Here is a 22,450-nt window from a genome sequence, read left to right on the forward strand (position 1 = left end):
TCGACTCACCCAGAGACCCATCGACTCACCCAGAGACCCATAGACTCACACATAGACACACAGAGACCCACAGACTCACACAGAAACCCACAGACTCACACAGAGTCCCATAGACTCACACAGAAACCCACAGACTCACACAGAGATCCACAGACTCACACAGGGACCCACAGACTCACACAGAAACCCATAGACTCGCATAGAAATCCACAAACTCACACAGACACCCATAGACTCACACAGAGACCCATAGACTCAAACAGAGACCCATAGACTCACCCAGAGACCCATCGACTCACCCAGAGACCCATCGACTCACACAGAGACCCACAGACTCACACAGAAACCCGTAGACTCACACAGAGACCCGTAGACTCAGACAGACCCATAGACTCACACAGAGACCCAAAACACCACAGAGACCCATAGACTCACACAGAGACCCATAGACTCACACAGAGACCCATATACTCACACAGAGGCCCACAGACTCACACACAGAGACCCACAGACTCACACAGAGACCCAAAGACTCACACAAAGACCCATAGACTCACACAGAGAGCCACAGACTCACACAGAGACCCACAGACTCACACATAGACCCATACACTCACACAGAGTCCCACAGACTCACACAGAGAGACCCATAGACTCACACAGAAACCCACAGACTCACACATAGACCCATACACTCACACAGAGTCCCACAGACTCACACAGAGAGACCCATAGACTCACACAGAGACCCACAGACTCACACAGAGTCCCACAGACTCACACAGAGTCCCACAGACTCACACAGAGACCCACAGACTCACACAGAGACCCATAGACTCACACAGAGACCCATAGACTCACACAGAGACCCACAGACTCACACAGAGACCCAGAGACTCACCCGCGTGGCCCTGCCGCCCCCCTTCGCCGACCACCTCGTGGTGCTCCTCTCCCTGCTGGTCTCTGCGCGACGCGTCTCTCCTCCGCGTCGCCGCTCCCTCGACATTCACGCCTCGAGATCGCCGCTCTTCTGCTGCTGCTGCTGCCACCTCCACGGTGGTGGTGGTGGCGGTGGTGGCGGTGGTGGTGGCGGTGGTGGTGGCGGTGGTGGTGGTGGCCGGCTTCTCCACGCGTTTGTGCGCGGCTCGAGACTCGCAACATCGGGAAGAGACCCCGCAGGCGAGGGGGTACACGGAGCCCCCTCCGACGAACGAGACGACACCACCACCACCACCACTGACACCACCACCGCCAACGCCACCACCACCACTACCATCACCAACACCACCACCACCACCGACACCACCACCGACACCACCACCACCGACACCACCACCGCCACCACCGCCGACACCACCGCCGCCACCACCGCCGACACCACCGCCGCCACCACCGCCGCCACCACCACCACCACCGACACCACCACCGCCACCACCACCGCCACCACCACCACCACCGACACCACCACCGCCACCACCACCGACACCACCACCGCCACCACCACCGACACCACCGCCGCCACCACCGCCACCACCACCACCACCACCGACACCACCACCGCCACCACCGACACCACCATCCTCCTCCCACGGGGTCACCGTCGATGCGCTCCCATCGCTCGCGATGTTGTTGTCGATGTTGATATTGTTGTTGTTGTTGTGGAAGAAGCGAGCGTTGTGCTGGTTAACGCTTTGTTGTTGCTGCTGCTGATGCTGATGGTGGAGGTGATGTTGTTGTTGGTGGTGGTGGTGATGTTGTTGTTGGTTGTGGTGGTACATCCCGTGAGCCATGCCCTGCACGGCGACTTGAGCCCACGAATGGCTCCGAACGAAGCTGCCCAAGTTCACACCCAGACCCGGCTCCTTGACGCGTGACACATCACGCGCCTGCATCCCGAGATGATGATGCTGCTGATGCTGCTGCTGATGATGCTGATGCTGCTGCTGATGACGATGCTGATGCTGCTGATGCTGCTGCTGATGCTGCTGCTGATGCTGCTGCTGCTGCTGATGCTGCTGATTCTGCTGCTGATGCTGATGATGCTTCTGCTGATGGTGATGCTGTACACGAGTTGTATTGACGTACGCTTGCTGGGCACGAGCTGCAGCAGCAGCAGCAGAATCAGCAACCGCTGTGATCTCCACGTCGTCCCCGGCAGTGTGCGGTCCGCAGCGCGGGGAGTTGACGGAACAGCGAGAGATGGCGACAGGGGCGATCATGGCGACTCGAGCAGGCGAGGTCCGCGAATCTGTCTCTCCTGGTTGTCTCTGTGTCTCCGTGTCCCTGTGCGTCTGTGTCTGTGTCCCTGTGCGTCTGTCTGTGTGTGTCTGTATCCCTGTATCTGTGTGTGTGTGTGTTTCTTGATGTGTCTGTGTGTCTCTGTGTGTGTGTCCCTGTGCGTCTGTCTGTGTCTGTATCTGTGTGTGTGTGTTTCTTGATGTGTCTGTGTGTATGTGTCTGTATCTCTGTGTCTGTGTGTGTGTGTTTCTTGATGTGTCTGTGTGTATGTGTCTGTATCTCTGTGTCTGTGTGTCTGTATCTCTGTATCTGTGTGTGTGTGTTTCTTGATGTGTCTGTGTGTATGTTTCTGTATCTCTGTGTCTGTGTGTGTTTCTCAATGTGTCTGTGTGTCTGTATCTCTGTATCTGTGTGTGTGTCCCTGTGCGTCTGTCTCTCCTGGTTATCTCTGCGTCTCTGTGTCCCTGTGCGTCTGTGTGTCTGTGTCTGTATCTCTGTATCTGTGTGTTTCTTGATGTGTCTGTGTATATGTGTGTGTGTTTCTCAATGTGTCTGTGTGTCTATGTCTGTATCTCTGTATCTGTGTGTGTGTCTCGATTTGTCTGTGTGTCTGTGTCTGTATCTCTGTATCTGTGTGTGTGTCTCGATGTGTCTGTGTGTCTGTGTCTGTATCTTTGTATCTCTATGTGTGTGTCTCGATGTGTCTGTGTGTCTGTATCTGTGTGTGTGTTTCTGGATGTGTGTCTGTGTCTGTATCTGTGTGTCTGTGTGTGTTTCTCGATGTGTCTGTGTGTCTGTGTCTGTATCTCTGTATCTGTGTGTGTGTTTCTCTATGTGTCTGTGTGTCTGTATCTCTGTATATGTGTGTGTGTTTCTCAATGTGTCTGTGTGTCTGTGTCTATATCTCTGTGTCTGTGTGTGTGTGTCGATGTGTCTGTTTGTCTGTATCTCTGTATCTGTGTGTGTGTGTTTCTCAATGTGTCTGTGTGTCTGTATCTCTGTGTTTGTGTATGTCTCGATGTGTCTGTGTCTGTGTGTGTGTGTCTCGATGTGTCTGTGTCTGTGTGTGTGTCTCGATGTGTCTGTGTGTCTGTATCTCTGTATCTGTGTGCGTGTTTCTCAATGTGTCTGTGTGTCTGTATCTGTGTGTCGATGTGTCTGTGTGTCTGTATCTGTGTGTGTGTGTGTCTCGATGTGTCTGTGTGTGTCTCTGTATCCTTGTGTGTCGATGTTGAGATATCCCTGTGTGTGTGTGTATCCGTGACTGTTCGAGTGTCTTTGTATTCCTGTCTCTCTCTCTGTCTCTATTGTGGGTATGTGTCTGTCTGTCTCCTCGTGTCTCTGTCTCCCTGTCTCTCTCTCTCTCTCCGTTCGGCTATCTTTTCAGATCTCCCTCTTCCCCCCTCTCCTCCCTCTCATTCTTACTCTCTCTCCTCTCTTTTCTCTCCTCTTTTTTTTACGATCAGTGGAAACAAGAAGACGCTCGGTGTATTCGGCACATTGCTTCGTACGTAATTTCGTAATTTTTTTTATTTAAATTTTTAAACTTTGCTTTATGTAAACCCCCACCTCTCGCTCACTCTCTCGCTCACTCTCTCTTCTGCTGTCTTCTCTCTGTTTTTTTACGATCAGTGGAAACAAGAAGATGTTCGGTGTAGTCGGCACCTTGCTTCGTTCATCTCTCTCTCTACCGTTCGATCCCTCTGTGCCCCCCCCCCTCTCTCACGCTACTTTTCCTCTCCCCCCCCTCCTCTCTCTCTTCCTTCCCTCTCCCCTCTACCCCCCCCCCTTCTTCACTCTCCCCCCCCCTTCTTCACTCTCCCCCCCCCCCTTCTTCACCCCCCCCCCCTTCTTCACTCTCCCCCTCGCTCTCCCTTCCCCCCATCTCTCTCTCTCTTTTTCCCTCCCTTCTCCGGTTTAAAATGGAGGGGGTTGTTTTGTGCGTAACCGGTAACCGATTGGGAACAGAACCGGTTCAACGCCGGTTCGCGGTTTTTGGGAGGCGCGTGCACACGAGGCATTCACTTGCTTGATCGCCGCGGTGCTGCGAATTCAAATCTAATTGCACTGGTCAACAACAACAAAAAACATGTTTTTCTGGCCTGGACTTTTGCAGCTGTTCTAGACTAATTTCAGGGTGCCGATTCCAAATCTGATCTCAGATTTGCTCTAACACATCTCATTTTTATGCTATCGGCATACCCCATTTTCATTGATTTTACCCGAAATTAACTCTGTCGCTTATGATTGCAAGTTGTTGCGAGTCAGTGACTGCTTTAGTGTTAAAATATGGCGCTGTATTTTTAGGATAGTGTGTTTATAATATCATTTTATGTAGATATCCACATTTATTTAATATTTTTCTTCTGCAGTTTTTTTTTTAAAATGCAATATTTGATTTCTCAAAAACCTGATGTGATAGACAAAAACTGATGCCAGATTTGGAATCAGCACCCCCCAAAATTACCTTAAAACCGTTGGAATAGCTTATGCCAGAAAAAGTGTGTTGACCAGCGTTGGAGATGAAATCACGCGGAGTCTCCTCACGCCTCGGCGCCTCGCGGCGCAGCTCGCAAAAGCCGTGTGCACAGGACGGAGCGATGCGGTGGAGAGATGTGGAGAGAGATGTGGAGAGATGTGGAGAGAGATGTGGAGAGAGATGAGATGGAGAGATGTGGTGAGAGAGATGGTGAGGGAGATGGTGAGAGATGGAGAGAGATGGTGAGAGAGATGGTGAGGGAGATGGTGAGAGATGTGGAGAGATGTGAAGAGAGATATGGAAAGAGATGTGGAGAGATGGGGAGAGATGTGGAGAGATGTGAAGAGAGATGTGGAAAGAGATGTGGAGAGATGGGGAGAGATGTGGAGAGATGGGGAGAGATGTGGAGAGATGGGGAGAGATGTGGAGAGATGTGGAGAGATGTGGAGAGAGATGTGGAGAGATGTGGAGAGATGTGGAGAGAGATGTGGAGAGAGATGTGGAGAGAGATGTGGAGGGAGATGTGGAGAGAGATGTGGAGAGAGATGTGGAGAGAGATGAGATGGAGAGATGTGGTGAGAGAGATGGTGAGGGAGATGGTGAGAGATGGAGAGAGATGGTGAGAGAGATGGTGAGGGAGATGGTGAGAGATGGAGAGAGATGGTGAGAGAGATGGTGAGGGAGATGGTGAGAGATGTGGAGAGATGTGAAGAGAGATATGGAAAGAGATGTGGAGAGATGGGGAGAGATGTGGAGAGATGTGAAGAGAGATGTGGAAAGAGATGTGGAGAGATGGGGAGAGATGTGGAGAGATGGGGAGAGATGTGGAGAGATGGGGAGAGATGTGGAGAGATGTGGAGAGAGATGTGGAGAGAGATGTGGAGAGAGATGAGATGGAGAGATGTGGTGAGAGAGATGGTGAGGGAGATGGTGAGAGATGGAGAGAGATGGTGAGAGAGATGGTGAGGGAGATGGTGAGAGATGTGGAGAGATGTGAAGAGAGATGTGGAGAGAGATGTGGAGAGATGGGGAGAGATGTGGAGAGATGGGGAGAGATGTGGAGAGATGGGGAGAGATGTGGAGAGATGGGGAGAGATGGGGAGAGATGTGGAGAGATGTGGAGAGAGATGTGGAGAGAGATGAGATGGAGAGATGTGGTGAGAGAGATGGTGAGGGAGATGGTGAGAGATGGAGAGAGATGGTGAGAGAGATGGTGAGGGAGATGGTGAGAGATGTGGAGAGATGTGAAGAGAGATGTGGAAAGAGATGTGGAGAGATGGGGAGAGATGTGGAGAGATGGGGAGAGATGTGGAGAGATGGGGAGAGATGTGGAGAGATGTGGAGAGAGATGTGGAGAGAGATGTGGAGAGAGATGAGATGGAGAGATGTGGTGAGAGAGATGGTGAGGGAGATGGTGAGAGATGGAGAGAGATGGTGAGAGAAATGGTGAGGGAGATGGTGAGAGATGTGGAGAGATGTGAAGAGAGATGTGGAGAGAGATGTGGAGAGATGGGGAGAGATGTGGAGAGATGGGGAGAGATGTGGAGAGATGGGGAGAGATGTGGAGAGATGGGGAGAGATGGGGAGAGATGTGGAGAGATGTGGAGAGAGATGTGGAGAGAGATGAGATGGAGAGATGTGGTGAGAGAGATGGTGAGGGAGATGGTGAGAGATGGAGAGAGATGGTGAGAGAGATGGTGAGGGAGATGGTGAGAGATGTGGAGAGATGTGAAGAGAGATGTGGAAAGAGATGTGGAGAGATGGGGAGAGATGTGGAGAGATGGGGAGAGATGTGGAGAGATGGGGAGAGATGTGGAGAGATGTGGAGAGAGATGTGGAGAGAGATGTGGAGAGAGATGAGATGGAGAGATGTGGTGAGAGAGATGGTGAGGGAGATGGTGAGAGATGGAGAGAGATGGTGAGAGAAATGGTGAGGGAGATGGTGAGAGATGTGGAGAGATGTGAAGAGAGATGTGGAGAGAGATGTGGAGAGATGGGGAGAGATGTGGAGAGATGGGGAGAGATGTGGAGAGATGGGGAGAGATGTGGAGAGATGGGGAGAGATGGGGAGAGATGTGGAGAGAGATGTGGAGAGAGATGTGGAGAGAGATGAGATGGAGAGATGTGGTGAGAGAGATGGTGAGAGAGATGGTGAGAGATGGAGAGAGATGGTGAGAGAGATGGTGAGGGAGATGGTGAGAGATGTGGAGAGATGTGAAGAGAGATGTGGAGAGAGATGTGGAGAGATGGGGAGAGATGTGGAGAGATGGGGAGAGATGTGGAGAGATGGGGAGAGATGTGGAGAGATGGGGAGAGATGGGGAGAGATGTGGAGAGATGTGGAGAGAGATGTGGAGAGAGATGAGATGGAGAGATGTGGTGAGAGAGATGGTGAGGGAGATGGTGAGAGATGGAGAGAGATGGTGAGAGAGATGGTGAGGGAGATGGTGAGAGATGTGGAGAGATGTGAAGAGAGATGTGGAAAGAGATGTGGAGAGATGGGGAGAGATGTGGAGAGATGGGGAGAGATGTGGAGAGATGGGGAGAGATGTGGAGAGATGTGGAGAGAGATGTGGAGAGAGATGTGGAGAGAGATGAGATGGAGAGATGTGGTGAGAGAGATGGTGAGGGAGATGGTGAGAGATGGAGAGAGATGGTGAGAGAAATGGTGAGGGAGATGGTGAGAGATGTGGAGAGATGTGAAGAGAGATGTGGAGAGAGATGTGGAGAGATGGGGAGAGATGTGGAGAGATGGGGAGAGATGTGGAGAGATGGGGAGAGATGTGGAGAGATGGGGAGAGATGGGGAGAGATGTGGAGAGAGATGTGGAGAGAGATGTGGAGAGAGATGAGATGGAGAGATGTGGTGAGAGAGATGGTGAGAGAGATGGTGAGAGATGGAGAGAGATGGTGAGAGAGATGGTGAGGGAGATGGTGAGAGATGTGGAGAGAGGTGTGGAGAGAGATGTGGAGAGAGATGTGGAGAGATGTGGAGAGAGAGATGAGAGAGATGAGATGGAGAGAGATGTGGAAAGAGATGGTGAGAGATGTGTAGAGAGATGGAGAGAGATGAGAGATGTGGAGAGATGTGGAGATGTGTGGAGAGATGTGGAGAGGTGTGGAGAGATGTGGATTGAGATGTGGAGAGATGTGGAGAGAGATGAGAGAGATGAGATGGAGAGATGTGGTGAGAGAGATGGTGAGGGAGATGGTGAGAGATGGAGAGAGCTGGTGAGAGAGATGGTGAGAGATGGTGAGGGAGATGGTGAGAGATGGAGAGAGCTGGTGAGGGAGATGGTGAGAGATGGTGAGGGAGATAGTGAGAGATGGAGAGAGCTGGTGAGGGAGATGGTGAGAGATGGTGAGGGAGATGGTGAGAGATGGAGAGAGCTGGTGAGAGAGATGGTGAGAGATGGTGAGGGAGATGGTGAGAGATGGAGAGAGCTGGTGAGGGAGATGGTGAGAGATGTGGAGAGAGATGTGGAGAGAGATGAGAGAGATGAGATGGAGAGAGATGTGGAAAGAGATGGTGAGAGAGATGTGGAGTGAGTCTATGGTGCAGTGTTGAGTCTATGGGCAGTGTGAGTCTATGGGCAGTGTGAGTCTATGGGCAGTGTTGAGTCTATGGTGCAGTGCTGAGTCTATGGTGCAGTGTTGAGTCTATGGTGCAGTGTTGAGTCTATGGGCAGCGTTGAGTCTATGGTGCAGTGTTGAGTCTATGGGCAGTGTTGAGTCTATGGTGCAGTGTTGAGTCTATGGTGCAGTGTTGAGTCTATGGGCAGTGTTGAGTCTATGGTGCAGTGTTGAGTCTATGGGCAGTGTTGAGTCTATGGGCAGCGTTGAGTCTATGGTGCAGTGTTGAGTCTATGGTGCAGTGTTGAGTCTATGGGCAGTGTTGAGTCTATGGTGCAGTGTTGAGTCTATGGGCAGTGTTGAGTCTATGGGCAGCGTTGAGTCTATGGTGCAGTGTTGAGTCTATGGTGCAGTGTTGAGTCTATAGTGCAGCGTTGAGTCTATGGTGCAGTGTTGAGTCTATGGGCAGCGTTGAGTCTATGGTGCAGTGTTGAGTCTATGGTGCAGTGTTGAGTCTATGGGCAGTGTTGAGTCTATGGTGCAGTGTTGAGTCTATGGGCAGTGTTGAGTCTATGGGCAGCGTTGAGTCTATGGTGCAGTGTTGAGTCTATGGTGCAGTGTTGAGTCTATGGGCAGTGTTGAGTCTATGGTGCAGTGTTGAGTCTATGGGCAGCGTTGAGTCTATGGGCAGTGTGAGTCTATGGGCAGTGTGAGTCTATGGGCAGCGTTGAGTCTATGGTGCAGTGCTGAGTCTATGGGCAGCGTTGAGTCTATGGGCAGCGTTGAGTCTATGGGCAGTGTTGAGTCTATGGTGCAGTGTTGAGTCTATGGGCAGTGTTGAGTCTATGGGCAGCGTTGAGTCTATGGGCAGTGTGAGTCTATGGGCAGTGTGAGTCTATGGGCAGCGTTGAGTCTATGGGCAGTGTGAGTCTAGGGGCAGTGTGAGTCTATGGGCAGTGTTGAGTCTATGGGCAGCGTTGAGTCTATGGGCAGTGTTGAGTCTATGGGCAGTGTTGAGTCTATGGTGCAGTGTTGAGTCTATGGGCAGCGTTGAGTCTATGGGCAGTGTGAGTCTATGGGCAGTGCTGAGTCTATGGGCAGCGTTGAGTCTATGGGCAGTGTTGAGCCTATGGGCAGTGTTAGTCTATGGGCATTGCTGAGTCTATGCGCAGCGTTGAGTCTATGGGCAGTGTTGAGTCTGTGGGCAGTGCTGAGTCTATGGGCAGTGTTGAGTCTGTGGGCAGTGTTGAGTCTATGGGCAGTGTTGAGTCTAGGTGAAGAACCAGTGGCATCTACATCTGCAGAACGTGAGGAACCAGTGACATCTACATCTGTAGAACGTGAAGAACCAGTGACATCTACATCTACAGGACGTGAAGAACCAGTGACATCTACATCTGTAGAACGTGAAAAACCAGTGGCATCTACATCTGCAGAACGTGAAGAACCAGTGACATCTACATCTGCAGGACGTGAAGAACCAGTGGCATCTACATCTGCAGAACGTGAAGAACCAGTGACATCTACATCTGCAGAACGTGAAGAACCAGTGACATCTACATCTGCAGAACGTGAAGAACCAGTGACATCTACATCTGCAGGACGTGAAGAACCAGTGACATCTACATCTGCAGAACGTGAAGAACCAGTGGCATCTACATCTGCAGAACGTGAAGAACCAGTGACATCTACATCTGTAGAACGTGAAAAACCAGTGGCATCTACATCTGCAGAACGTGTAGAACCAGTGGCATCTACATCTGCAGAACGTGAAGAACCAGTGACATCTACATCTGTAGAACGTGAAAAACCAGTGGCATCTACATCTGCAGAACATGAAGAACCAGTGGCATCTACATCTGCAGAACGTGAAGAACCAGTGGCATCTACAGTACACCAAGAACCAGCGGCATATACATCTACAGGAGATGATACAACTTTTAAAGCCATTCCAGTGTTTAGTGTACACGCCTTACAACGCGTTTGGAAGCAGCTGGGGTAAAGTTGGGACTTACGAAAAAATCGACTTACGAACAGTACCTCTGGAACTTAACTTGTTCGTAAGTAGAGGAGTGCCTGCATTAATATATCATACATTATTACAATGCGTTCATCAGTTGGTTTCAGTTGAATATTCCTTACGAACAGAAACTATGAGTACTATTGTTGTTTATTTCATACATATATATCTCTTACAAAATATGTACAGTCATTTCAATGAAATGTTTCGTCGAACATTAACCTCATTAAAAAGTGATGGTGGGAGCATCAGAATTGTTCCAAGTAATATGCGCGTGGTTAATCGTATTTCGTTCGAGATGTTTGGGTCCGGTTCGTTTAGATAATGACCCGCGGAAGCAGACGTCACAGAACTACTACCGCTCCACCCACACACAAAGACAAAGATTCCCCGTATAGCCTTGACAGACTGTTGGAGTAAGTGCTGTTAGCGAGCACCTATGAAGGCCGGCACGGCACACGAGGGGGTGGGTGACCAGCACCACGCCCGGCCGCCTTTCTATACCGAATTGCGATGGTTACACACCGCACCAGAGACTCATTGGAGGCTGAGTTGACCTAGGGGAGCCCCAGGATCTGGTTCAGATAATCGTCTGAATACCGGTGGTGGACGTGAGTGGGAACCGAACTCGGGTGGCCGGGTTCGTAGCTCAGTGCGCTAACTGCTGCGCCACCGCTCCCCACCACCGTCACACACACACACACTCACACACACTCTCTCAACAACAACCGCCATTCGCGACGAAGTGGCGGTGACGTCACCACGACGCTTGTGCCAGGCCATGTGCACCCTGAGGCCACGTGAAGTGTCGAACGCCCGCTGGCAGGAGGTCACGGGGCAGACCCAGGAGCCACGGGTCGACTGACCGAGATGACCGAGATGACTGGCTGATGCACCACCTGTGCCCCCTACTGTGCCAACTTGCTGTGCTTTAGCCACCCGGCGCTCCGCTCGTTGTTGTGAGCGTCGCTCCTCCGCCCTCCGTTGTTGCTGGAGGGCGACTGCCTCCAACTGCCCAGTAGCGTCCTTCACGAGCCTCCTCCACAGAGGCCGATCTTGACACCGCTGGTACCAGTCATCGTCCACTCAGCTCCACATCCTCCTTTACCACATCACTCCATCTCTTCTCTAGCTCGTGCCGCGCCCGTTTAGCCCCCTCGATCCGGCCGAACAAAAGCTGTTTAGGCATGCGGTGGCTGGGCATGTGGGCTACATGGTCCAGCCAACGCAACCTTGCCTGCCGGAGGAGCTCCCCGATGGAACTTTGTCCAGATCTTTAAAGGATTTGTGAGCTCCTCACTCAATGCAGCCTGGTTAAACCCAGGATGGATCGTAGGGAGGCCAGTCTAAATGTTTCTAACCGGCGAAGATGTTCCATTAGGGAGGTCCACGTTTCGCAAGCATAGAGAAGAGAGGGAATGACTGTGACCGAGAAGACCTGAAGCTTCGTGCGGAGCGACAGACCAGGTAGCTTCCACACAGCGTTACGCAACCGATGAAGAGAATATGCCCCTCGACTGATTCGGAGTGAGACCTCTGCTGTTAAACCGGAGCCGGTCATGAGCACACTGCCCAGGTATGGGAAACTCTCCACTCTCTCCACAACTGCCCCATCACCAATTGGGAGTTGTGGGGGTGGAGTGTCCGATGGTACAAAATACCCAGGCAGGTGCTTAGTTTTGGTGGGGCTGATGGCAAGGCCCCACCTCTTCGCGGCAAGGTCCAGGTTCAGCAGCAGCGCCTCCAACTCTTCCTCTGAGTGAGCAGCAATTACCAGATCATCGGCATACATAACGTGGTTGAGCAATATGGAGCCATCCCTTGACCGCACCCGGGCATCGATCAGCCTCCCATTGCATCTGTACCAGATGGAAATTCCTCCGGTACAGCTATTGAAGGTTTCACGAACTACGTGCTCGAAATAGTGCCAGAGGACATCCCTGTCGCACCCCAAGGTGTACAGGGAATGGCTCCGACTCCCGGCCACCTAGTTTTACCCGGGCCCGCTCACCATCATGAAGGTCCTTAATGATCGTGAGCAGAGGGTCAGTGACTCCGAACACACGAAGAACAACCCAGAGCCCAGGCCTATTGATAATATCATAGGCCTTGACCAAGTCAATAAAGCAGAGATGTAGGTCTTGTTGGAATTCCCTACACCTCTGCTGTAGCAGACGGACAGACAATATGGCACCTGTGCAGGACCGCCCTTTCCTGAAACCGCAATGGGGCTCCGCAAGCCTCTCCTCAGCGTGCCTAGCAAGGCGATGTTGAATAATCCTTGCCAGGACCTTTCCCGGCACACTGAGGAGTGAGATGCCCCTGTAGTTGTTACAGTCTGTGCGGTCTCCCTTCTTAAAGAGGGGGACCACCAGGGCATCCTTCCAATCCTACGGAACCCGTCCAGTGGCCCAGACTGTTGTTACGATGTCATGTAGGGCAGTCTGTGCACAAACGCCACCCTACCTCAGCATTTCGCTTGGGAGATCATCTCTGCCGGGTGCCTTCCCTGAAACGGATTGGTCCACACCTGAGACAGCTTTCTTTTGAGCCTAGTCTCAAAACGGTGTTCGACCAGAGGACGCCTTTATTTTATATATTATCAGAGAATGTTTTTTGTTTGGATTCTGACCACGAGTATTGTGGTTAATGCAGACATTATTCCTCGTGAAAGGTTTCAGTTTTGTGTTTTATCATCTCAACACCTGTTTTGTCGCCAGAAAAAAAAGGGGAGAAAACCTATTCTCACATTTTGTTACTGGCAAAGGAGTTCCCATGATGTTGTCTATCTAGCTTGTATTGTCTGCCTAGTATGTAATGTCTATCTAGTATGTATGAACGCTCAGTCGCGTTTCGTGCCCTGGACATTGCCAGAGTTCACGTGTGACCACTGCCCACTCCGACTGGGTCACTCCGTCCCAGTGGACACTAGGGCGGAGTGGGGGGGGGGGAGTGGTGGCGCAGTGGTTAGCACACCGCACTATGAACCCGGACAGCTGCTGTACCTGCCCTTCACAGTACTTAAAACGAAATTCTTTTGACCACAATTTCGATTTAAAGCTTTCGTGACTGCAGGGATTCATCTTCTTGGTTCTTTCGGTAAAGTCACGTAGAAGGGATTGTTTAACTATGTTTTATTTTTATTATTTTATTACTTCCCTTCTACGTGACTTTACCGAAAGAACCATGAAGATTCTTTCGACCAGGTAAGGCCCCCCCCCCGAATGAGCTTCTGCGTAACTTTTTTTCTGAAACGACCTGGCAATCACGAATGACGTCTAGACGAGGTAGGTGGGCTCATGATCGTCGTCGTGTGAACATCGATAGCAGCGGCCAAGATGCTCTACAACCGCGTGATGTTGAGTCTAAATGTGGAGGGGGCGGGAGAAAAAACAACAACAACAACAACAACCGAAAGGACCTCGAGAAAAATCCACGCGACGATGGAAAGAGAGAGAGAGAGCGAATATTCAGCAGGCGTCAAGGGTCGGGATTGAACCCACGATCTCCTGTATACCTGGCGAGGTAGTTAACACAAAGCCACCGTAAAACTTGCTCAAAGAGTCCGACTCCAGGCTATGCGCGTGATCTTTGACACGTGTGTTGACACGTGTGTTGACACGTGTGTTGACACGTGTGTTGACACGTGTGTGACACGTGTGACACGTGTGTTGACACGTGTGTGACACGTGTGTGACACGTGTGTGACACGTGTGTGACACGTGTGTGACACGTGTGTGACACGTGTGTGACACGTGTGTGACACGTGTGTGACACGTGTGTGACACGTGTGTGTGTGATGGGAGCGGTGGCGCAGTCGTTAGGACAAACCCGGCGACCCGAGTTCGATTCCCGCTCACGGCCAACACCCAGTGACGATTATCTGAACCGGTCCTGGGCCTCCCCGAAGTCGACTCAGCCTCAAATGAGTACCTGCTGCGGTGTGTAAACCATCGCCGCTAGGGAGACAAAGGCGGTCGGGCATGGTGCTGGCCACCCACCCCTCGTGTGCCGTGCCGGCCTTCATAGGTGGCGCTGCTACTCGCGAACAGCACTTGCCCCTACAGTCTGTTAAGGCTATACGGGGGATCTTCATCTTTGGTGGTGGTGGTGGTGGTTGTGGCTGGCGTGGTGAAGGCAGTGACGCGTTGTCGAGATTGTTGTAAATACCCAACAACATGATACTACCTACACCACGTGACAGCCGGGGGCTCACTGCTGCCAGGAGGTCGTCACGGGACCGGCTCAGACGAACTTGCAGATGCAGTGACAAACCCCGAGGCCCCGTAATGTGCCAACGCGCTGCGTTTTATCCGCCAGGGCGCTCCGCTCGCGATTGTGAGCGTCGCTCCTCCGCCCTCCGCTTTAGTGCTGGAGAGCGACTGCCTCCAGCTGCCCAGCAGCGACATCTCCACGTGGTGATGATGATGATGTTGTGAAGCCCACTTCGCTGAGCCATCATTTGTGGCCGGGTCGCTTCTGGAAAAAAAATTATCTGCATAGCTCAGTGCAGCCTTACCTGGTAAAATAAATTTTAAAAATAGCTTTGTTTAGTTTAGCGTCGTTCACGAGCCTCCTCCTCCTACACAGAGGTCGATCTTGACACCGCTGGTACCGGTCAATGGGCAAGTCCACTCAGCTCCACGTCCTCCTGTACCGCATCAGCTCCATCTCATCTCTAGCCCGTGCCACGCCCGTTCAGCCCCCCACCTCCTCCTCTGTCCAGCCAAACAGAAGCTGCGGTGGCTGGGCACGCGGGCTACGTGACCCAGCACACACACACAGATAAATACAAATGTCCCCCGTATAGCCTACACATACTGTTGGGGCAAGTGCTGTTAGCGTTGCGGTGCTGCCAGGAACCACCACCACGCCCACTGGCGATGGTATTTAGTTTTTTGCACACCGCACCATTTGAGGCTGAGTCGACCTAGAGGACAGCTCACACGCACTCGGGTTACACAGCCCCCCCCCCCGCTACTCACCCCAGCCCCCCGCTTCGTGCGCCTTAATAGTCCGAGGTCTGCAAATACAATTTGTGTGGGGAGTGTGGTGGGTGGGTAGGCGTAGGGAGGAAGTGTAGGGGCAGGGGGGAGTGTGGGGGGTGTAGTGGGGAGTGTGGGGGGGGGAGTGTGAGTGGGGGGGGAGTGTGAGTGGGGGGAGTGTGGGGGGAGTGTGAGTGGGTGGGGGGGGAGTGTGAGTGGGGGGAGTGTGGGGGGGGAGTGTGAGTGGGTGGGGGGGAGTGTGAGTGGGGGGAGTGTGGGGGGAGTGTGAGTGGGTGGGGGGGAGTGTGAGTGGGGGGGAGTGTGGAGTGGGGGAGTGTGAGTGGGGGGAGTGTGGGGGGGGAGTGTGAGTAGGGGGGAGTGTGGGGGGGGAGTGTGGGGGGAGTGTGGGGGGGGGGAGAGTGAGTGGGGGGGGGGGGTGTGAGTGGAGGGAGTTGGGGGGGGGGTGTGGGGGGGGGGAGTGAGGGGGGGAGTGTAGGGGGTGAGTGTGGGGGTGGGGAGTGTGAGTGGGGGGAGTGTGGGGGGAGTGTGGGGGGGGAGTGGGTGGGGGGGAGTGTGAGTGGGGGGGGGGGGTGTGAGGTGGGGGGGGGGTGTGAGTGGGGGGGTGGAGTGTGAGTGAGTGGGGGGGGTTGAGTGTGAGTGGGTGGGTGGGGGAAAGTGTGAGTGGGTGAGTGTGGGGAGTGTGAGTGAGTGGGGTGGGAGTGTGAGTGTGATTGGCGAGGGGGTAGAGTGATTGACAGATTGACAGGCAGGTTTCTGTCTCAGTCCGAGGAGAGCAGTTCAACTTCGTGCGAGGTGGACGCTGCACAGTCGCCCTGCGTCCTTCATCTCGTCTCGACGCACAAACTCTCACGTCTCTGGAGCGACGTCTCGTGCGTGTGGGTCGTTCGTTGTCCATCCCTCGCACCTCCAATCAGCGCGGCCGGCTGCGATACGGTGGTGCGAAAGAAGTTCAACGTACTGTACATGTATGAATATGGGTCGCTGTGGGTCTCTGTGGGTTTCTGTGGGGCTGTGTGGGTTTCTGTGGGTTTCCGTGGGTCTCTGGGGGTCTCTGTGGGTTACAGTGAGTCGCTGTGGGTCTCTGTAAGTCTCTGTGCGTCTCTGTGGGTCTATGTGGGTCTTTGTGAGTCTCTGTGGGTCTCCGTGGGTCTCTGTGGGTCTCTGTGGGTCTCTGTGAGTCTCTGTGGGTCTCTGTGGGTCTCTGTGGGTCTCTGGGGTCTCTGTGAGTCTCTGTGGGTCTCTGTGGGTCTATGTGCGTCTCTGTGGGTCTATGTTGGTCTCTGTGGGAATCTGTGGGTCTCTGTGGGTCTCTGTGGGTCTCTGTGGGTCTCTGGGGTCTCTGTGAGTCTCTGTGGGTCTCTGGGGTCTCTGTGAGTCTCTGTGGGTCTCTGTGGGTCTCTGTTGGTCTCTGTGGGAATCTGTGGGTCTCTGTGGGTCTCTGTGGGTCTCTGTGGGAATCTGTGGGTCTCTGTGGGTCTCTGTGGGAATCTGTGGGTCTCTGGGGTCTCTGTGAGTCTCTGTGGGTCTCTGTGGGTCTCTGTGCGTCTCTGGGGTCTCTGTGGGTCTCTGTGGGTCTCTGTGGGTCTCTGGGGGTCTCTGTGAGTCTCTGGGGTCTCTGTGAGTCTCTGTGGGTCTCTGTGGGTCTCTGTTGGTCTCTGTGGGAATCTGTGGGTCTCTGTGGGTCTCTGTGGGTCTCTGTGGGAATCTGTGGGTCTCTGTGGGTCTCTGTGGGAATCTGTGGGTCTCTGGGGTCTCTGTGAGTCTCTGTGGGTCTCTGTGGGTCTCTGTGCGTCTCTGGGGTCTCTGTGGGTCTCTGTGGGTCTCTGGGGTCTCTGTGAGTCTCTGTGGGTCTCTGTGGGTCTCTGTGGGTCTCTGGGGTCTCCGTGAGTCTCTGTGGGTCTCTGTGGGTCTCTGTGGGTCTCTGGGGTCTCTGTGAGTCTCTGTGGGTCTCTGTGGGTCTATGTGCGTCTCTGTGGGTCTATGTTGGTCTCTGTGGGAATCTGTGGGTCTCTGTGGGTCTCTGTGGGTCTCTGTGATGCTCTGTGGGTCTCTGGGGTCTCTGTGAGTCTCTGTGGGTCTCTGTGGGTCTCTGTGCGTCTCTGTGGGTCTCTGTTGGTCTCTGTTGGTCTCTGTGGGAATCTGTGGGTCTCTGTGGGTCTCTGTGGGTCTCTGTGGGAATCTGTGGGTCTCTGTGGGTCTCTGTGGGAATCTGTGGGTCTCTGGGGTCTCTGTGAGTCTCTGTGGGTCTCTGTGGGTCTCTGTGCGTCTCTGGGGTCTCTGTGGGTCTCTGTGGGTCTCTGTGGGTCTCTGGGGTCTCTGTGAGTCTCTGTGGGTCTCTGTGGGTCTCTGGGGTCTCCGTGAGTCTCTGTGGGTCTCTGGGGTCTCTGTGAGTCTCTGTGGGTCTCTGTGGGTCTCTGTGCGTCTCTGTGGGTCTCTGTTGGTCTCTGTTGGTCTATGTGGGTCTATGTGCGTCTCTGTGTGTCTCTGTGCGTCTCTGCGGGTCTCACAACAACACCAACGAGACTGGATCGTTCTCTCTCGTTGTATGGTTCTAACGAACAACACCACCAACACATATAATGCTGCTGCTGTAGCGACTGAGAACCGCTTTCGAACCCAGTCTCCTTTTGATTGACGTTCCTTATCTTAAAAAAAAACCCCAACGCTTTAGGAACGGGGAAATCTTTACGACGTTAGGTGCTAATCAAGCAGTCCCTTATCCTGAACATCTCGCTGGACTTGCAACTGCGGTCCATCTTGTAAGGGCACTTGCCCCAACAGTCTATATGGGGTGTGTACACACACACACAAAGACAAAGATCCCCCGTGTAGCCTTAACATGCTGTTGGGGCAAGTGCTGTTAGCGAGCACCTATGAAGGCCGGCACGGCACACGAGGTGGTGGATGGCCAGCACCACGCCCTGCCACCTTTGCCTCTTACTACACACCGCACCAGGTACTCAGTTTGAGGCTGAGTCGACCTAGGGGAGGCCCAGGACCGGTTCAAATAATCGTCACTGGTGGTGGCCGTGAGCGGGAATCGAACTCGGGTCTCCGGGTTCGATTCCTGCTACACCACGGCTCCCCACACGCGTATATACACACGCAAACATGAACGCACGTGTACACACACACATGTACACACGTGTACACACACACACATGTACACACGTGTACACACACACACATGTACACACGTGTACACACACACACATGTACACACGTGTACACACACACACATGTACACACGTGTACACACACACACATGTACACACACGTGTCGTTAAACCCGCCACCACCCGACACAGCCGAACTAGTAAGGGTTGTAAACAGAACGTGGCTAATTCGTCACTAGTACAGCACTAGTGTGTAGTGTAGTGTATAGTGTAGTGTATAGTAGTGTAGTGTATAGTAGTGTATAGTAGTGTATAGTGTAGTGTATGGTGCAGTGTATAGTAGTGCAGTGTATAGTATAGTGTATAGTGTAGTGTATAGTGTGGCGTATGGTGCAGTGTATGGTGCAGTGTATAGTAGTATATAGTGTAGTGTATAGTGTAGTGTATAGTGTAGTGTATAGTAGTGTATAGTAGTGTATAGTGTAGTGTATAGTAGTGTATAGTAGTGTATAGTGTAGTGTATAGTGTAGTGTACTGTATAGTGTAGTGTATAGTAGTGTATAGTGTAGTGTATAGTGTAGTGTACTGTATACTGTAGTGTATAATAGTGTATAGTGTAGTATACTAGTACAGCACCACCGGTGTGTGTTGGAGAGCAAAGCCACGACGTTTAAAATCTTAAGTACGACGTTTCGCCGGTAAACTACAACCAGCTTCCTCAGGCGACAGCCACATTGCTGGAGAAATCCTCCTACACACAGCCAGTGTGCTGTACTGGGCAACAAATTGGCGCGTTCTGTTCACGTGACCAAAATCGCCCGCTGATGCTGGTTAATGTAATTACCAGCGAAACGTCGTACTACTCAAATGGTAAATGTTGTGGATTTACTCTCCAACACACCGGTGGGCTGAAGTAATACACTACGCTATACACTACACTATACACTACACTATACACTACACTATACACTACACCACACACTTCATTAAACTACACTATACACTATACACTATACACTACATTAAACTACACTTTACACTATATTGCACTACACTATACACTACACACTCTACTATACTCTACACTACACTATACACTACACACTACACTATACACTACACTATACACTACACACTACACTATACATCACGCTATACACTACACTACACACGACATTGCACTACACTATACACTATATTGCACTACACTATACACTCCTATACACTACACTATACACTACACTACTATACACTACACTATACATCACATTATACACTACACTATACACCACACACTACACTATACACTACACTATACACCACACTACTATACACTACACTATACACCACACTATACACTACACTACACAATACACTACACTATACACTACACTATACACCACACACTACAATATACACTACACTATACACCACACTATACACTACACTACTATACACTACACTACTATACACTACACTATACACTACACTACACAATACACTACACTATACATCACACACTACACTACACACTACATTGCACTACACTCTACACTACACTATACACTACACTATACACTACACTATACACCACACTATACACTACACTACACACTAAAATTGCACTACACTATACACTACACTACACACTACACTATACACTACAGTATACACTACACTACACACTACATTGCACTACACTATACACTCCACTATACACTACAGAATACACTTCACACTACACTATAAACTACACTATACACTACACTACACACTACACCAGTAACTAACTGGCGTTTTGTTTACGTCACAAATCCCTGACTCATTGGCTGCGTCGGGTGGTGGAGGGTTTAACGACACATTGATATATTTACGCGATCTAACCCCAACAACAACAACAACAAAACCCTCTGTTATCGATGATATCGGCAGACCGGCACGCCTGAACAAACACACGCTCGGACCGTCTGACGCATCTCTCACTTCGCTCACCGCTCACATCTTCCTCACCTGCCCAGCCACGCAGGTCATCACTCACCAATCGCCTCGCAAATCACGCTCGCCTCTCGTCCCACCACGAGTGGTCTCACTGCTCACCAATTCCTCACCACCCGCCCATCGCAGCCGCTCACCTCCTACAGCGCCACGCGAATTGGTCGTTGGCCGCTCCCTGCAGAGAGCGATGTGCAGCCCATGCTGCCGATGATAATGCTGATGATGCTGATGATGATGCTGATGATGATGCTGATGATGATGGTGATGATGATGGTGATGCTGATGATGATGCTGATGAAGCTGATGATGATGCTGATGATGAAGCTGATGATGATGATGCTGATGATGATGCTGCTGCTGATGATGATGATGATGCTGATGATGATGCTGATGATGATGCTGATGCTGATGATGCTGATGCTGATGAAGCTGATGATGATGCTGATGATGAAGCTGATGATGATGATGCTGATGATGATGCTGCTGCTGATGATGATGATGCTGATGATGATGCTGATGATGATGCTGATGATGATGCTGATGATGCTGATGCTGATGAAGCTGATGATGATGCTGATGATGAAGCTGATGATGATGATGCTGATGATGATGCTGCTGCTAATGATGATGATGATGCTGATGATGATGCTGATGATGATGCTGATGATGATGCTGATGATGCTGATGCTGATGAAGCTGATGATGATGCTGATGATGAAGTTGATGATGATGATGCTGATGATGATGCTGCTGATGATGATGCTGATGATGATGATGCTGATGATGCTGATGATGCTGATGCTGATGATGATGCTGATGCTGATGATGATGCTGATGCTGATGATGCTGATGATGATGCTGATGCTGATGATGCTGATGATGATGAAGCTGCTGCTGCTGATGATGAAGCTGCTGCTGCTGATGATGATGAAGCTGATGATGATGATACCGCTGATAACAGTGATGGTGCTGCTGATGATGATTTATTCAATATCACGATAAAAATCACGCTGCCCTCACCGCGGCTGCCGATATCAACGAGACTTCTGCTGCTGATGATGATGACACTGCAGCTGCTGCTGCTGCTGATGGCACTGCTGCTGATGATGATGATGGCACTGCTGCTGCTGCTGATGGCACTCTGCTGATGATGATGATGGCACTGCAACTGCTGCTGCTGCTTCTGAGGGCACTGCTGCTGATGATGACACTGCAGCTGCTGCTGATGGCACTGCTGCTGCTGATGATGATGGTACTGCTGCTGCTGATGATGATGATGACACTGCTGATGATGATGATGATGAATGCACTGCTGCTGATGATGATGAATGCACTGCTGCTGATGATGATGAATGCACTGCTGCTACTGATGATGGCACTGCAGCTGCTGATGATGATGAATGCACTGTTGCTGCTGATGATGATGAATGCACTGCTGCTACTGCTGATGATGATGGCACTGCTGCTGCTGCTGATGATGATGAATGCAATGCTCCTGCTACTGATGATGATGACACTGCAGCTGCTACTGCTGATGATGATGCCGATGTAATCATCACGCAGCTGCTACTGATGGACGCCTTCCCCTAACACCGCCTCTGCCGTGTGCGACTACGACTACGACGACGCTGATGGTGGCGGTTGTGATGTTGGTGACGGTGGTGACGGTGGTGGTGATGGGGAGGGAGAGGGGGGGTTACACCTTCAAGCACATCGTAAAGATGTTCTCTACCACCCCCATCTCCTCCTTTCGCATCCTCCTCCTGTCACCTCCCCTCCCTCCTTCACACGACGGGCACGAGACACCCTCGAGCGACGAGACACGCGGCACGAGCTCCAGGTTCAGCGCCGTCTCAATTAGCTTGTCCGGAGTGCATCGGTCACACTCTTAGGTTTTTTTGGGTAAAGTCACGTGGGGTAAAAAATATACAATTAAAAGTTAATAAAAAGTAATAATGGAAATAAAATAAAAAAAATTACGACGTTTCGGAGGCAACACAAGTCTCCGTCATCAGGTGGGACAGT

At 51.6% G+C, this 22,450-nt stretch overlaps 2 protein-coding genes across 2 annotated transcripts; both read right to left on the reverse strand.

Moving 5' to 3' along the window:
• Positions 1 to 4,691: 4,691 nt before the first annotated feature.
• Positions 4,692 to 14,717, reverse strand: LOC144741732 (uncharacterized). Its single transcript, XM_078624236.1, has 3 exons — positions 14,584 to 14,717; positions 8,215 to 8,302; positions 4,692 to 7,793 (listed from the first exon to the last, which is right to left on the reverse strand). The coding sequence occupies exons 1-3, from the start codon at positions 14,715 to 14,717 to the stop codon at positions 4,782 to 4,784; spliced, it is 3,234 nt and encodes a 1,077-aa protein (XP_078480362.1). The 3' UTR covers positions 4,692 to 4,781.
• A 1,365-nt stretch (positions 14,718 to 16,082) lies between these two features.
• LOC144741731 (uncharacterized) lies at positions 16,083 to 21,788 on the reverse strand (the record flags this gene model as incomplete). The annotated part of the gene is made up of 2 exons (XM_078624235.1): positions 16,083 to 16,237; positions 20,563 to 21,788. Coding segments are annotated over 2 exons (1,239 nt in total), but the record flags the coding sequence as incomplete, so codon positions are not given.
• Between the last annotated feature and the right edge of the window lie 662 nt (positions 21,789 to 22,450).

The sequence above is a fragment of the Lampetra planeri genome, unplaced genomic scaffold (assembly GCF_965212315.1).
Source record: "Lampetra planeri unplaced genomic scaffold, kcLamPlan1.2.h2 scaffold_682, whole genome shotgun sequence".
NCBI lineage: Eukaryota > Metazoa > Chordata > Hyperoartia > Petromyzontiformes > Petromyzontidae > Lampetra > Lampetra planeri.